This window comes from Cebus imitator, unplaced genomic scaffold, assembly GCF_001604975.1.
Source record: "Cebus imitator isolate Cc_AM_T3 unplaced genomic scaffold, Cebus_imitator-1.0 Scaffold326, whole genome shotgun sequence".
Lineage (NCBI taxonomy): Eukaryota > Metazoa > Chordata > Mammalia > Primates > Cebidae > Cebus > Cebus imitator.
In genome coordinates this window covers 1,505,852-1,520,098 of record NW_016107641.1, presented here as the reverse complement: position 1 = coordinate 1,520,098, position 14,247 = coordinate 1,505,852, and the positions used below count along the sequence as shown (strand labels likewise).

The window sequence follows — 14,247 nt, the reverse complement described above, 5'->3', positions numbered from 1 at the left end:
TAGAGGAATCAGGGTATCCTAACCATCTTTCACCATTTTTGATATGGCTGCACATCAGTTCTATTTTCTTAATATTTTTATCTTTTAATAAATATGTTGCCCCCTGAAGGCCAGGTGACACGTGGGGCATAAGACACAAAGTGCATGTTCCTGCGTTCCCTAAGCCTGGGCTAAATTAGGTGTGGACCCCCTTCAGGGCCTTTGCAGGGTTTGGAGACATGGGGAAGATCAGGATCCCCACCTGGCCCTAGAAGGGAGATCTCTGAAAGAGAGTTGATGCTAACAAGCTTAGCCTCCCCAAGTCTCTATGTGTCCACTTGAGCTTGACTTTATTAAAGAGGCAAGTGGATTTCCATTTGAGGAGCTCTGCAAATTTTGTGGTAAGGAGGAGACATTAGAGTGAGGGTGATACCTCTGATGTCCAACAACCAATCCCAGAATGACCCAGGCACAAGAAGGTGCTGGAATTCCTCAGTGGGGCATGAGTTAATGACCCTACCTGCCATATGTTTTCAGGTGGAAGACAAAAGTCACACAGCAGTGCAGATTTCTCCAGGAAGAACTGCAGCTCAAAAGCAGAGTGTCGACTGGGGCCTTTGGAAGAGACTGCTGAGACAGGAGCTGGCTGGAACCCCTGTCTGTTGCAGGCTGTGGAGATGGGGCAGGCATGCCCAGGGAGGTGTATCACCCCAGGCCAACCTGCCTGAGACTGCCGTGGGCAGCACCCACAGCCATGTCCTGCAGCTCAGCCACAGAGGCTGGGCCTTCTTCCCAGCGGCCCCTCACTCCCCAGGCCTCTACACTCTGGGCAAGATGGGGAAGAGCCAGTGTCTAAGGTGGAAGGTGGGGAGGGGCTGGGTGAGGCTTTGCAGGTGGATGTGCTTCCCTGCAGACTTCCTGCCTTTCCCAGGACAGAAACACATATACGGAGACAGGCAGCATTTAAGTGAGATAGAGTGGCAATTTAAAACTCAAGAGCCCTTCTGCATTTAGGATATAGTTGCTTTAATAAAATAAAGACAATACAATAATATCCAGTAAGTAACTCCATCTTTTTTTTTCAGTGCAATGGCCCTTAGTAAGATGAGTCATGTGTAATTTCATGTGCAGCTGGGCATCACCACGTCAGTTTTCAGAGTGTTGCTCAGCCCTCTGAGTGTGTGCACTCATCCTTTTCATTGAAGTCCCGTGGGCCATGGAGAGGGTTGGGGTGCAGAGCTCTGATTGCCAGAGGCTGGTCCTTGAGAGCTGTGGGGAGGGTGCCCTTGGGGTTTCCTCTGTAGGCAGAGCTCAGGCCCCAGTCACCTCTGCCACCCTCAGCCTGGCACTACTGTGCCAGAGCCTCTGCCTCTCTCTTCCTACCCATCTGCAGACCAGCAGAATATTCTCCCTTTCTCATCGCCGACCAGGAGTTTGGTCTGGTTTCTTGGGAAGAGAAAGAAAAGACAAAGACATTAGAGGCCAGCCTGTCAGTACCACTTGTCCCAGTCAGCACATGGGATATTGCAACTCTGGGGCTCAGTCCGGGGCCTAGTGGAGCTGGCCCCTGGCCTCATCTCCCCTGAGGCAGCGGAGGCAGTGGGAGGAATGGAAGTTTCCACTTGGGGGTGGTGGAATACCTTTGAGCTGTGAGGGTGACGGTCCCCACAGCACTGTGGGGAAGCTCAGGTCCCAGAGCCCAGGACAAGGCCCTGCCTCTCTCCAGCACCTCCAGGTGAGCCTCCTGTCTCGCCAGAGACACAGCCAGGACCAGGGCAGAACAAATGGCAAATTCTCCAGCAAAAAAGTGTGGCTCTGGCCTCACCTTCCCTACCACCATGCGCATCCTGCCCCATTCCACCCCACCCAGCATCTAAAACGCTGTATAGCGCCCCCACCAAGGATGTGAGAACAGCCCACGCCACGCCGGTGAGGGAGGAAGGCAGGCCAGCTCTGCAAGGTCAGTGGCCCTGTGGCTGCACCTCCTGGTGTGTACAAGGAGGTTAATGACAGTAACCACCTCCATGGGTTACTGTGAGTCAAATAACGGGTACAGAATGTGACTGACGCTTGACTATGCTACAGCAGCTAAGAGCCCTCATAAGGCACTTTCTGTTAATGAAGGGTAATCATCACACCACATGTTACAGCTGGCAGTGGAACTCAGGGGAAAAGGCTCTCTTTAGGATAAAATTACAAAACAATATATTTATACCTCTTGGATTTCTTTATGAATGGATGGATATTCAAGAGCAAGAGAGCAAGGGCGTGTGTGAGTTAAAAACAAAACAAATAATACAAAAACCCAAAGCATTTCCTGGGGTTCTACACGGCCACATGGGCTGCATCCTGTGCTCCGTGGGGTCCTGTCCTGGAGGGAGGTGGCCTCCTTGGCCGGGTGGCCTGGACTCAGAGCCACTGGGACTTTCCTAGAGGTGGCCGCAGTGCCCTCTGCTGGGGGCCCAGAGAAACAAGGCCACGCTTACCTGGACACGGCCAGAGCCGTCACCGCGGGGCTGGTCTTGCTGGGCTTGCCTGTCAAAGCAAGGCTGACATCCAGCTCTCGACTCAGGGCCAGGTTCTTCTCCCACTTGTGGCCTGTGAGGAGCATGTGAGAGAAGAATTAGAACACCAGATCGGCTTCACACACACAGCCTGCATCTGCACACAGCATGCATCTGCACACAGGGCCGGAAACATATACACACATATTTATATTTGTGGTCAGCAACTTGTTAAATTGAGGGGGGAAATATATTTAATCTTGGCCTGTGCTGTTGCAAAAAGGGCCGTCCCAATTTAATTTGCAGGCGGTGATAGTTACATGTGCTGACGTGCCGCGGTATCCATTGTGTACCAAATTGGATTTGTGTATTATTGCTTTCTAAATTGCATGCCTAGTTCAGCAAAATTGTTCATCAGTGTTTACTGGCTTTATGCTTAATAAGATGCCCCACAATACCTTGCTGCCAGGATGTAATGCGGCCCATAATTGCCTAGTAAAAATAAATTACATAAAGTCGGCATTATCAACTTATCTTAATCCTCTCACGCCACAACCAATAATTAAATGCTGAGAACGTTTTTTCAAAAAATATAACTCAATGATTGTTACTTCACTCATTTTAATGACTGCATTTGGGAACAGACAGTAATTCCTTCAATGTGAAGGGTAAGATGGAGAGACGCCAGCTGGGTACGTCCCTGTGAGGCTACTTCCTTGGACTCAGGGCAGGAGAGATGGTACAGCTCCCGCTGTCCTGGAATGATCACCCATGTGTGTAGGCAGGCCATGCACCAGGAAATGCTTGACGGGTCCAGGTGGGAGAAACTGCCTCAAAACACACCAGGCATTTGTACACTTGTATATCAGTCTAAAAAACAAGCTTCTCCCAATCACTCTTTCTGTGCCTGATTGAGTCCAAATCTTGGAGGCAATTCCTGAAATAAATTGTACTCTTCTGGGTTGGGCCTTGCTGCAAATGGCAAACAAATGAATTCCAAGCAGAAATTAGATTACATCTGCCCACAAATGCAGCATCCTTAATATCTTCACAGATCTCCTTTCTTGCCCCTTAAGACATTTGAGGGATACAGTAATATACATGCCAAGAGGACACGTGCAAATATCCACGTGTCGTGCCCAATACAGGTCCCTTTCAGATAAAACAGTTTTGAGCAATATAAGAACAACATGTTTTTTATTAAAGACCTCCAGCAGTTTAGGCTTGTAAACCTGCCCATATTTTAGATTTGTTAGCTAAAATGATATTTTAAATATGTCTATGTCATCCTGTCATTTCATGTTCATCTTCCCTTAAACTATAAACACAGTCTTGGCAGTCAATCCAATGGGGCAGCAGTGACTCTGGGTCAGAACAGACACAGAAGAAGGATGTCGATCTGGGGCTCCCTGTCAGTCTAAGAACCCTTAAGTAAGTTTCCTAAGGCCATCAGCTTCTGTGTCTACAGAGAAAAATATCTCAAAAGTCTGCAAAAATGACAATAATGACCTGCATTTGGGGTAGATTCTTATCTGTGGCTACTATTGTTCTGTCCTCAGTACTTGACTAGTTAGGATGCACGGGAAGTACCTCCATTTGACAGAAGACCAGAGAAGCTGCTGTGACAGAGTTGGGTCTAGAACCTTGTTTCCTGCTTTTTACCCTGCTTCTCATTCACTAGATCCCATGACCAATGAGTGCAACCTCACCACAACCATTGACGCTGGATAAGAACCTGCGAATCCACTGGCACTGCCAGAACCAAATGAATGGCTCTGAGGTGACTTTCATTCATCTGTCCATCCATCCATCATCCATCTATCCATCCATTCATCCATCTGTCCATCCATCCATCCACCCACCCACCCATCCATCCACCCACCCACCTATCCAGCCAGCTCTCTTTCTCAGGCATCCGTTTATCAACCATGGGCTTAGCTAATGCCTTTAGCTTACTGGGCCCCAATAGCTTCAAAAGTGGGCATTTGCATCCCAAACTAAAATGATGTGCAGTCTCATACAGGTGTACCAGAAAATTGCTTCATAAGCAGGTTGGGGAATAAGAGCCTTTCCAGTTGGGAGCAGATATGGGAGGGAGTCTGGCCTCTGCTTTCCAAAGATGTGCCGGGTTCCTTAGAATGCACACACTTCTCTCCTTTCACAATGAGCTAGGCTGACTCCTTGTGGTGGTCTCCAAGAACCCTAGAGGAACAGGACCTGTGAACTGATGCAGTTCTTGATCTTTGTGACGTTACTGCTCTGGCTCAGCTCAGATTGTCGACAAGGGTCCCCGGGTGTTGTTATCTTGAAGGAAGGGACCTCTAATATACAGCCTAGGACACAGTAGGGGCTGAGCAAATGTTTGTGTGTGCTTGCATGAAAAAGAATCCACAAATGGGTGACTAAATGAATCAAAGATGTGTGGACTGTATTTCAGAAGGGACTAATTGCAAATGTCTACTCTTTTCAGAAGTCAGCCCTCAGAAATCTGGGAAATTCTCTCCTGTGGATGATCACAGGTTCTGGGATGCAGAGCAAACAGGGAGCTACCAGAAGTGCTCAGGATGATACAATTCTCACTTCATGAAAATATGTGTTTGATTGTGGGTTCCAATAAAGATGTTCCCATTCTGGCCAGAATCTTTTCTGGAGACTGAGCTGAGAGGGGAGTTTGGCTCTACTGGAGGAGGCGATGATGGGGGTGGGGACTGGACAGTTGTGGTAGATGTGATGGGGAGGTTCGTGACTGTGTTCACATTACGGAGGGGTTGGTGATGGTGGTTACATGGCAGTGTCTATAGTTAGGTTATTCTGAGGCAGTTGTGGCTGTGATGGCAGCAGATATGAGGATAGTCTGCTTCCTGAGTGACTTCGAGCAAGTTACTGAACCTCTTTGTGCCTCTGTAGGCTCTGCAGACCTGGGAGGAGCTGCAGCCCTTGGGCTGAGGTGGAGAGAGGGGAGGTGAGGAGGGCAGGGTAAAGCCAGGACAGACACATCCCCAGCAGGGCCAGTACCTCTTGGACTTGGAGGCTGAGTCAAGGGCTCCTCTCTTGTTGACTGTCCAGGAACAGACATCTTCACCTCCTCAGTCCTCCAAACCTGTCCCAAAAGAGCAAATGTCATGGCCTGGGGAGATGATCCTGTCTGCAACCTCGGAGTGGTCTAGACCATTTCCTCACACCTAAGGAGCCCTTAGGGAAGGGATGAAGACATGGCCCCCCTTTCATTTCGGATGTCAGTGTATTATCAGGTAAAATGTTGTTTAGGCTTCAGCTTTCTCATGTGGAGGTTTGGCTAACCACAGTTGCAGCTTGAGTGAGTTTACCCCACCCATGTCCCTAAGTGCCTCTCATCTCTTCATAGCCCTTCGCTTGTAGGGATGTGACTCTGCAACCAGTTTATTCCCATTTTACTCAGCTGATGCCCTCTTGCCCATAACGCCACCACTGAAGTCCCCCCTCACCCCTGGATGGCTGGGCACCCCCATCTTGTGTCTGGCCCTTGGTCCTAAGCCTGCTTGTGAGAGCCCTGATGCTGACTCCCTCAAAACGGCTTCTCACTCACTGGATCTGGACTTTATGTCACCCAAGGGCAAGGAACAGCCTCCTCTCAAATGCTTTTGCGAGCCCATCCAAGGCCCAGCACAGCACTGGACCAGACAAGAGCTCAGTGACCACGATGAATGGATGAGTGCTGGGTGCACAGAAGACCCCCAGTCATGCTTTGGGCAGGACCAGGAGAGAAATACACCTGCAGCTCGGCCACCCCAAGGTCCTTCGGCTGGCCTGCTGGTGTGGATCACACCCCACAAAGCCCAGGCCATCCCAGGATGGCCTGCTTTCTGCAGAGGCCATAGATGAGGCCCTGTGAGGGGACTGCCTGGGTGCCTCCTTAGCCTGCATGGATGGATGGATAGATGGGTAGATGGATGGATGGATGCTTGATGGATGGATGGCTGGATGGATGGATGCTTGATGGATGGATGGATGAATGAATACATGGATGGATAGATGGATGGATGAGTGAATGGGTGGATAGAGAAATGGATGGGCAGATGGATGGGTAGATAAGTGGAGAGATAAATGGGTAGGTGGGTAGATAGATTAGTGGAAGGGCAGGTAAATTTGGGTTGAGCAGATGACATAAATTATCTACTTTCAGCATTGAGATATGATCTTTTGCATTTAACCTTTCAGCATTTATGTTGTAACAGTGCTTATTTTAGTGTGTGTCTGTGTGTGTTTGTGTGTAATACTATATATATATATAATTTTATTTATTTACATTTTTCCTGGAAAGAGCCTTGCCTTTCCCTTCATTTGCTGTAGATACCTGTTCTGGAATGGTCTTAAATGCAACCTACAGGGTTGGCCCCCTGGAGAAAGTGAGAAGAATGGAGATGAACACATTTCTTGTGCCATGTCCTCATTCTGCCCAAGACACACCTACCCGGACCATGCCGTCTTGACTCCCGGTGATGATGATCTGACTTGTGTCCCATGCTGGGCCCTCCATCAGGCAGCAGCAGGTTATGGCTCCTTCTGGGCCCCAGGCTGTGGTGATGCTGGCCAGGGGCTGTCCGTTGACATTCCATAGGGACAAGTGTGCTCCCGCACAGGAGACAATGTTGCCCTGTTCAGTGAGAGCTGCCATCACTCTAAGCTGGAGTCACCACCTGCCCATCAGCCACGTGCTCAGCTACCCAGTTGATACCTCCAAGTACCCTCAATCTGCCATGCTCTGAAGTCCCCCAAGGTACCCCAAGATTTCCTAAGGCACCACTTCTTTTCTAGCTGACTCACAGATCTGGTATGTTTTCACACAGTTGTAAATTCTTGGTTCTTTTCATTCCTCAGTCTTGTGCTTGGATACTTCTTTCCTGGCAGAAGGCACCTGGCTCACCCTCCAGGCTCCTCCCACATCCCACTCCCCAGCCACACTGTGGCTACCACAGAAGATCCAGCCTGAAGGGAAGCCCTGGCTTTGGACATAGCTTACACCTGGTTGGCCAGCCCTGCCCATGAAGAAGTTTTGGATGCCACCTGGTGGAGGGCAGGGTACAGAGGGTCCAACGACTGCATGGAGCTCATAAACTGTGCAATGTCCCTGGAGTGAAATTTCCCCATTGTGTTTCCTGATATGCTCACATTTAAGTCTTTACTCCTCAAGTGCTGCCTATTCTGTAGTGGCCATTGTCATTGAGGCCCTGGGGCCATCCCTTTGAGCCTTGCCTTAATCACAGAAGGGATGTAGGGAACTCAGTAACTCCCACATCCCCCTGGGCTGGGGTCCATTGTAGAATTTCCTGATGGTCTGTCTGAGGCCAGAGACCATGTCTGATACCTCTCTGCCCCACACCCAACAAACACAGATTGAAATCAATTGGCTGCAGGACAACTTGTCCTGGTTCCAGGTTTTTCTGGGGTCTAGGGACACAATTCCTAATGGGTTTTATATTCTCCCAGGTGAAGGCTTCACACCTTCTTCTAAACATCAGCCATCCATCCATTCACCCACCATCAGTCCATCATCCATTTCATCCATCTTTCCATCCACTACTCATCCCTTTATCTGTCCATCTATCCATCCATCCATCCAATCACTCATCTATCCACCCAACTATCTACCTGTCCATCCATCTACCCATGCATCCACTGATCCATCCACTGATCCATCCATCCATCCATCCATCCATCCATCCATCCATCCATCCATTCATCCATTCATCCATCCAATCACTCATCTATCCACCCAACTATCTATCTGTCCATCCATCTACCCATGTATCCACTCATCCATCCACTGATCCATCCAACCATCTATCCATCCACACTCCATCTACTCATCTAACATTGAATCCAGTTTTGAATTCGAACCTACCTGGAGCACTACTTTCAGCACAAATTGGAACCAGAAAACTCCTGTATCACCCCCCACTCCTCTTTAGATCCCTCCACTCACTTTATTCATGCCCTGGGCCCCTTAGGTTTTCTGTGAGCAGATGCAGAAACCTCTGCATCCTCAGCGAACCCCATATCCCATGACAGGGCTTCAGTCTGGAAGAAATTTCACGGTGATAAATCGATCTCCCTCATCTTTGTTACCTAATATATGGAAGGACAGGCAGAGAAGCTTGCACTGCCGTGAAGACAAAAAACCTGCCAAGTCAACACTGATTTGCAGGTAAGGGGCTAAATGAGCCAGCCACATCCAGCAGAACCTTCACTAAAAGCCAGACTTTCTGTTGCAGCCCCCTGGTGCCTGCAGCAAAGCAGACACTTCCCACTGCCCCCACCACCAGAGGGAGGAAAGTAAAGAAGCAGAAATCAAAGCTAGACCCAGAGCTGCATGTGAGATCTAGTGACTGATCCACACCCTTGGGGCCTTCCCAGCATTCTAGGGTGGCCAGAGTCTCTGGGCTTTCTCCTGGGTGTTGTCCCCCATGCTACTGTGAAGGCAAAGATATGGACAATGAGAAATGGGAGTCTCACTGAGATGTCACTGATGCTGATGGCCGAGATGCCCTCCCGATGGGCAGGCAGGCGGGTCACGTGGGTGAGGTGGTCCAGGTCCCACAGGATGCAGGTGCAGTCCTGGGAGCCGCTCACCAGGATGCTGAAGGTGACCGATGCTGCCAGGCATGTGACAGCCTGTGTGTGTCCATACAAGGCCTGGGAGCAGAGACCCATAGGTTAGGAGAGTGGCCCTCTACTAACTAATCCAGCTACTTGGAGGGCTTCTTCACCCTCCCTTTTATAGCTGGGCCCTAGATGAGGAAACAGAGATTCTGAGTGAGTCAGTGATTCCCAAATCTCTTGTCTGTGTGGCTGAGAGGGTGTGCATGTGAGTGTCCACGACTAGCCTCTTCGTTTCATTCATCTCCAGGGGTGGAGGCTCTGCTGGGGAGAATCAACCATTTTTTTACTTATAACCTAACCAGAGACTAGCCGCACCGGGAGGCTTTGTGCTGCCCTGTATCTGTCTCGAACCTGGGAGCAGTTCATGTCAAAATTTTTTATTCATTTGTTTTTGAGATGGAGTCTTGCTGTGTCACTCAGGCTGGAGTGAGTGGCATGATCTCAGCTCACTGCAACCTCTGTCTCCCGGGTTCAAGCGATTATTTTGCCTCAGCCTCCAAAGTAACTGGGATTACAGGGCACCTGACACGATACCTGGGTAATGTTTTGTATTTTTAGCAGAGATGGCTGTTTCACCAAGTTAGCCAGGCTGGTCTTGAGCTCCTGACCTCAAGCATTCCACCTGCCTTGGCCTCCCAAAGTGCTGGGATTACAAGTGTGAGCCATTGCACCTGGCCAGTTCATGTCACTGTTAACACACAAAGCACCGTTGGTAAACTGTGATGCCCACACCAGCAGGCTCAGTAGCAGCAGGTAGCCTGTTAGAATTCAAATTCTTGGGTTCTACCCCATCTTCTGAAACAGAAACGCTGGGGGTGGGACCCCAAAGCCTGAATTTTCACAAGCCCTCAGAGGATTCTCACATGTGCCCAACTTTGAGAGCCATCTCAGTAAGGGAACTTTAGAGGCATGTGCACTCTTTTTTTTTTTTTGAAACGGAGTTTCGCTCTTGTTCCGCAGGCTGGAGTGCAATGGCGCGATCTCGGCTCACCGCAACCTCCGCCTCCTGGGTTAATGCAATTCTCCTGCCTCAGCCTCCTGAGTAGCTGGGATTACAGGCATGCGCTACCATGCCCAGCTAATTTTTGTATTTTTAGTAGAGACGGGGTTTCTCCATGTTGACCAGGATGGTCTCGATCTCTTGACCTCGTGATCCACCCGCCTTGGCCTCCCAAAGTGCTGGGATTATAGGCCTGAGCCACCGCGCCCGGCCGGCATGTGCACTCTTGAACTAAACTGGGAAGAAGAAAAGGGAGGCCACATAGTCATCAAAAAGATGGATCTTTTCAAGTCTGAGAGGTCTGGATTCATAGTCACTGGGAGACTTACACCTCCTTGGTCTTGGCCCTCAGGTTTGGCTTGTGTGGGGCCTGGCCTGACTCATGGATGGCTGTGTGTTCAGATCTGGCTGAAGGGCTTGTTCTCTTTGGACACTTTCCCAAGGGACTGAAGTGGCCCACCATGCATGCTGGTATCCCCTGGCCAACTGCTGCAGGCAATGGTGTGGATTCCATCACCAGTACCTCAGAGGCTGCAGGTACCAGAGGCCCTGATCTGAGGTACTCTGTGCTCACATGTGCCTGCCATCCCTTGGACTCAGCTGGAGGGGCATGGAGGTGGCATGCTGAAGCATAATTGACCTGGCTCACCAAGTGGTAAGCCTCCACCCTCAGGACAGAGACCATCGTGCACTCATTTGGGTCAATGAGGCTAAGCATGGTTTTTCAAAGCTGTCACTTTGCCTGGTCAGAGCAATGAAAGGTTCAGCCACAGGCTCCCGTTTGTTCTCCATGAATCCTAACGTGATGCCAACCAGATGGTGCTGGCAAGTTTTTGGGTATGATCCACAGAAGATTTAGGTTATCCTAGGAAAATGGAAACTGCCTAAGTGAACAGGGGAAAGCAGAGGAGTTGACAGGAACCTTCTGAATCTCTTCCCAGAATGAAATAAGTCTGTTCCTAATGAAATGACTCTGTTCTGACCACAGGGGACACAGCAATGCCAAAGAGCACAGAGAAGGCACCCAGGCACAATGCTCAGGATGCAGAGAGGAGCTCTAAGCTCCAGCACCTGCAGGTGCTGTTTATGGGTGGAACTGAGTCTGCCTGCTCTTCTCAGGAAACAGCTTGTGTGCCTGGCACTGCCCACTTAGGTCAGGCTGGCTGTCTTCCAACCAGCCTGGAAACTCCTGCATCACGAGGCTTTCAGCACCCACCAACTGCAAGAGCCAGAGAAATCAAGGAAGGAGATAGCAGCTTCAAATGTGTGCTCAAGGGGTGGGGGGGTTGTTTTCTCGGAATAATACTTCTCTGAAAGGCCATTTAAAATAACTTCATTATATTACCTTATACCTAACTACAACAGCAAAAAATGACACCAAAAAGAAAACCCCTGAAAATAATTCCTCATGCAGGTTACATTGCCATGAGATGGGTGCTCTTGATTGCTGGTGGTACCGTAAAGTCAGAACTAATTTGGAATGCAGCATGTCACTGCTCATAATTCTCCTCAAAATTTATCATAAGAAAACAATCAGAAGCGAGCAGCAATCTAGATGTTTTCTGCAGCACTATTTAAAACAGTTTAAACTTGGAAACAACTTAATTGTCTAGTTTTAGAAGAAATGGTTTATTAAACTCTAGTGCACTGATATGACAAAACAATCGAAATGTAATTTTATGGAAATGAAATGATATGGAATGACTGCAATGCAAATTATAGAGACTGTAGAAAAATGGAAACAATTGGATAAGCTGGGTGAAAGTAGAATAAAAAGATCTACACAATGATCAGAAAGATAAAAATATGTTTATCTGGGATAAGAGTATGCAAAAATGAAAACTTATATAGGGATCGTAGAGAATAGTTTGTCTTTGAAGTGGATTTAAAATTTCTCTTTAATGTTGCACTATCTTTAAAAACAAAATAATTTTTGAACAGCCTATGAAGCTCTGCAGTGATGACTTTCCTGCCCACAGGTAAGGGATGGACCCCTTCATTGGGCAGCCATGGGTTTGGGGAACCCACAAGGCTACATTGGCCTTTACAGGTAAGTGATAAAGTGTTTTATTTTTAGAAAATAAGAGCATGTGGGAGTCCCATCTCTTTTCCTGTGAAGTAGGAGAGGATGATAAATTACGTTTTTATGGGGTCGATACAAGGGTGTTTCCATGCATTTTCACTGTTAAATGGGAGCTTGGAGGGTGGTAGAAAAATTACTTCACCAGTACCCCAAGGCCAGCCCCAGGGTCAGGTGGAATTGTGTGCAGTCCCCAGGGCAAGCTGTAAATGGGTACTGGGGATACCGGGGGAAGGGCACCCCAGTCTTTCATTTCCAGTCCCTTCACTGAGAGAGAATCATACCCAGCCCACTGGCAACAGCAGCTGGTGAAGGTCACCTGCCTCTCCGTGGGTGCACTGCCTCTGTAGACGCATCAACCCCTCTCACACCGCCCTATCCGTTCCTTCACCTCATATTTGCTCGGTACCCACCCTGAGCCCTCCATGCCCTGGGTGGCACCAGGAGACAAGGACAAACTCTAGGGAGACAGAAGTGGCTTGAAAGTTATCCAGAGAAATACAGGATCGGTTCCAGTGAAACACGTTCGCTTTAGTAAATTTGGTCAGTGGTGATTTTGTACATCTTATTTTTGTTTCTGTTACTTTAGGGCTCTGTGGCTAAGTAAGAACAGACACAGAATTGAATTGTATTTTACAGTTGGAAGTGTCCCCTAGTGATATTCTAGGGCGAGTTCCAGAGTATGCAGGGAGAGTGCATGGGGGTTAGAGTTAGACAAACCTAGATTCAGATGCAAGCTGCCCTGAGCCTCAGTTTCCTTGTCTGAAAGTGGGAATAATAGCTCCCTCTTCATGGGAAAAAATTAGCACACAGAAGGGCCTTGGAGCATTTGGAATGTGAAGCAAACCTGAAGCGCCACTGTGATTAGCATTCCCTGTGAGAACTGGTGGTGCATGTCTTCAGCCTCCTGGGTCATGGCTCCCTCCCACCTCAACCACTTCCTTCTGAAAGTCGTTCATTTGACCTTGGATATACCACTTAAACTTCTTTGCATCTCGTTTTTCCTTCACCAATAAGGTGATCATGGCACCTATGTTACAGGGCTGTCAAAAAGCTAAAATGAGGCAATCCATGTAAAAATGCTTGGCATAAAGGCCAACTTGTGGCAGAAGGCCTCCAAAATATTATCTGATGTAAGGAAACTGATTTCACTAGACCTCATGTCCATGAAGTGGCTGTGTGTGCCCTGGCATCTCTTGCTAAGGCGTGGGCCTCTGTGGAGGCACCTGCCTTGTGTTCCTGTCAAATCCACCTTGGGAATAAAAGGATACCCCTGAATGACACTGAGCTATGGGCTGCCCTCTGCACCTCACTTCACTCATTTCTGGCTTCTGAGGGTGGCAGGGCCCTCAGTGAGCAGAGTTAGGTTATATTCCAGCACAATACCTGCTCAGATGCCATGCCAGCCAGAGGTGCGGTCCCCATCTGAGGTACTGTCACCACCTGAGGACTGTACCTGCCTGAGCTGCGTACCTGCTGGAGGCGCAAGCCCCTTGGGCGGCCTTTGGTCATGCTGAGCTCCCACACACACACCACAGTGCTGGTCCCAGAGGTGACAATTGTTGTTGGGGAAGGGCACACAGCACACAGACAGCGCCCCCAGGCAGCCAGGTTCTCGAATGTCATCAGGATCTGTAGGAGATAAGGGGGATGAGACAGCAGGTACAGGAGCCCGGGACAGAGTCACAGGGGAATGTGGGCTAGTCTGGGTGCCTTGGGAACTGGGGACATGCCGTGTGTTCAGGAGTCAGGCCCTGATGACAAAATCCAGACCATCCCAGGTCCCCAAGCAGGAGCTTCTCCTCTAGCAGGTAGGAAGAGACAAGTGAGGGATGCTGGGAAGACCCCACGAGCACCAGCAGGGGGTGGCTCAGTTTGGGGGTCAGGAGGGAGGACATGGGGCTGAGTTCCATGGCTGCCTCAAGAAGTTGCTGGGGCAAGGCCAAGGAGGGGATTGGGGAGCTGGGAGGGTCGAGAATTCACTGGAAGTGATGGGATTCGGGGAGGGAGCTAGAGTAGGAATGGGGCCTGGAAAGGAGGGCAGG

At 49.3% G+C, this 14,247-nt stretch overlaps 1 protein-coding gene across 3 annotated transcripts in view; it reads right to left on the bottom strand.

Moving 5' to 3' along the window:
• Window positions 1-984: 984 nt before the first annotated feature.
• The window catches only part of WDFY4 (WDFY family member 4), a 307,995-nt gene continuing 294,732 nt past the window's right edge, over window positions 985-14,247 (bottom strand). For all 3 annotated transcript variants that reach the window (XM_017504669.2, XM_037729965.1, XM_037729964.1), the window contains 6 exons: window positions 13,676-13,834; window positions 8,976-9,155; window positions 6,934-7,116; window positions 5,499-5,583; window positions 2,466-2,577; window positions 985-1,425 (listed from right to left, as the gene is read on the bottom strand). In XM_017504669.2, coding sequence (XP_017360158.1) covers window positions 1,359-1,425; window positions 2,466-2,577; window positions 5,499-5,583; window positions 6,934-7,116; window positions 8,976-9,155; window positions 13,676-13,834 — 786 coding nt within the window. In that variant the 3' untranslated portion in view covers window positions 985-1,358. The remainder of the gene's footprint in view (window positions 1,426-2,465; window positions 2,578-5,498; window positions 5,584-6,933; window positions 7,117-8,975; window positions 9,156-13,675; window positions 13,835-14,247) is intronic.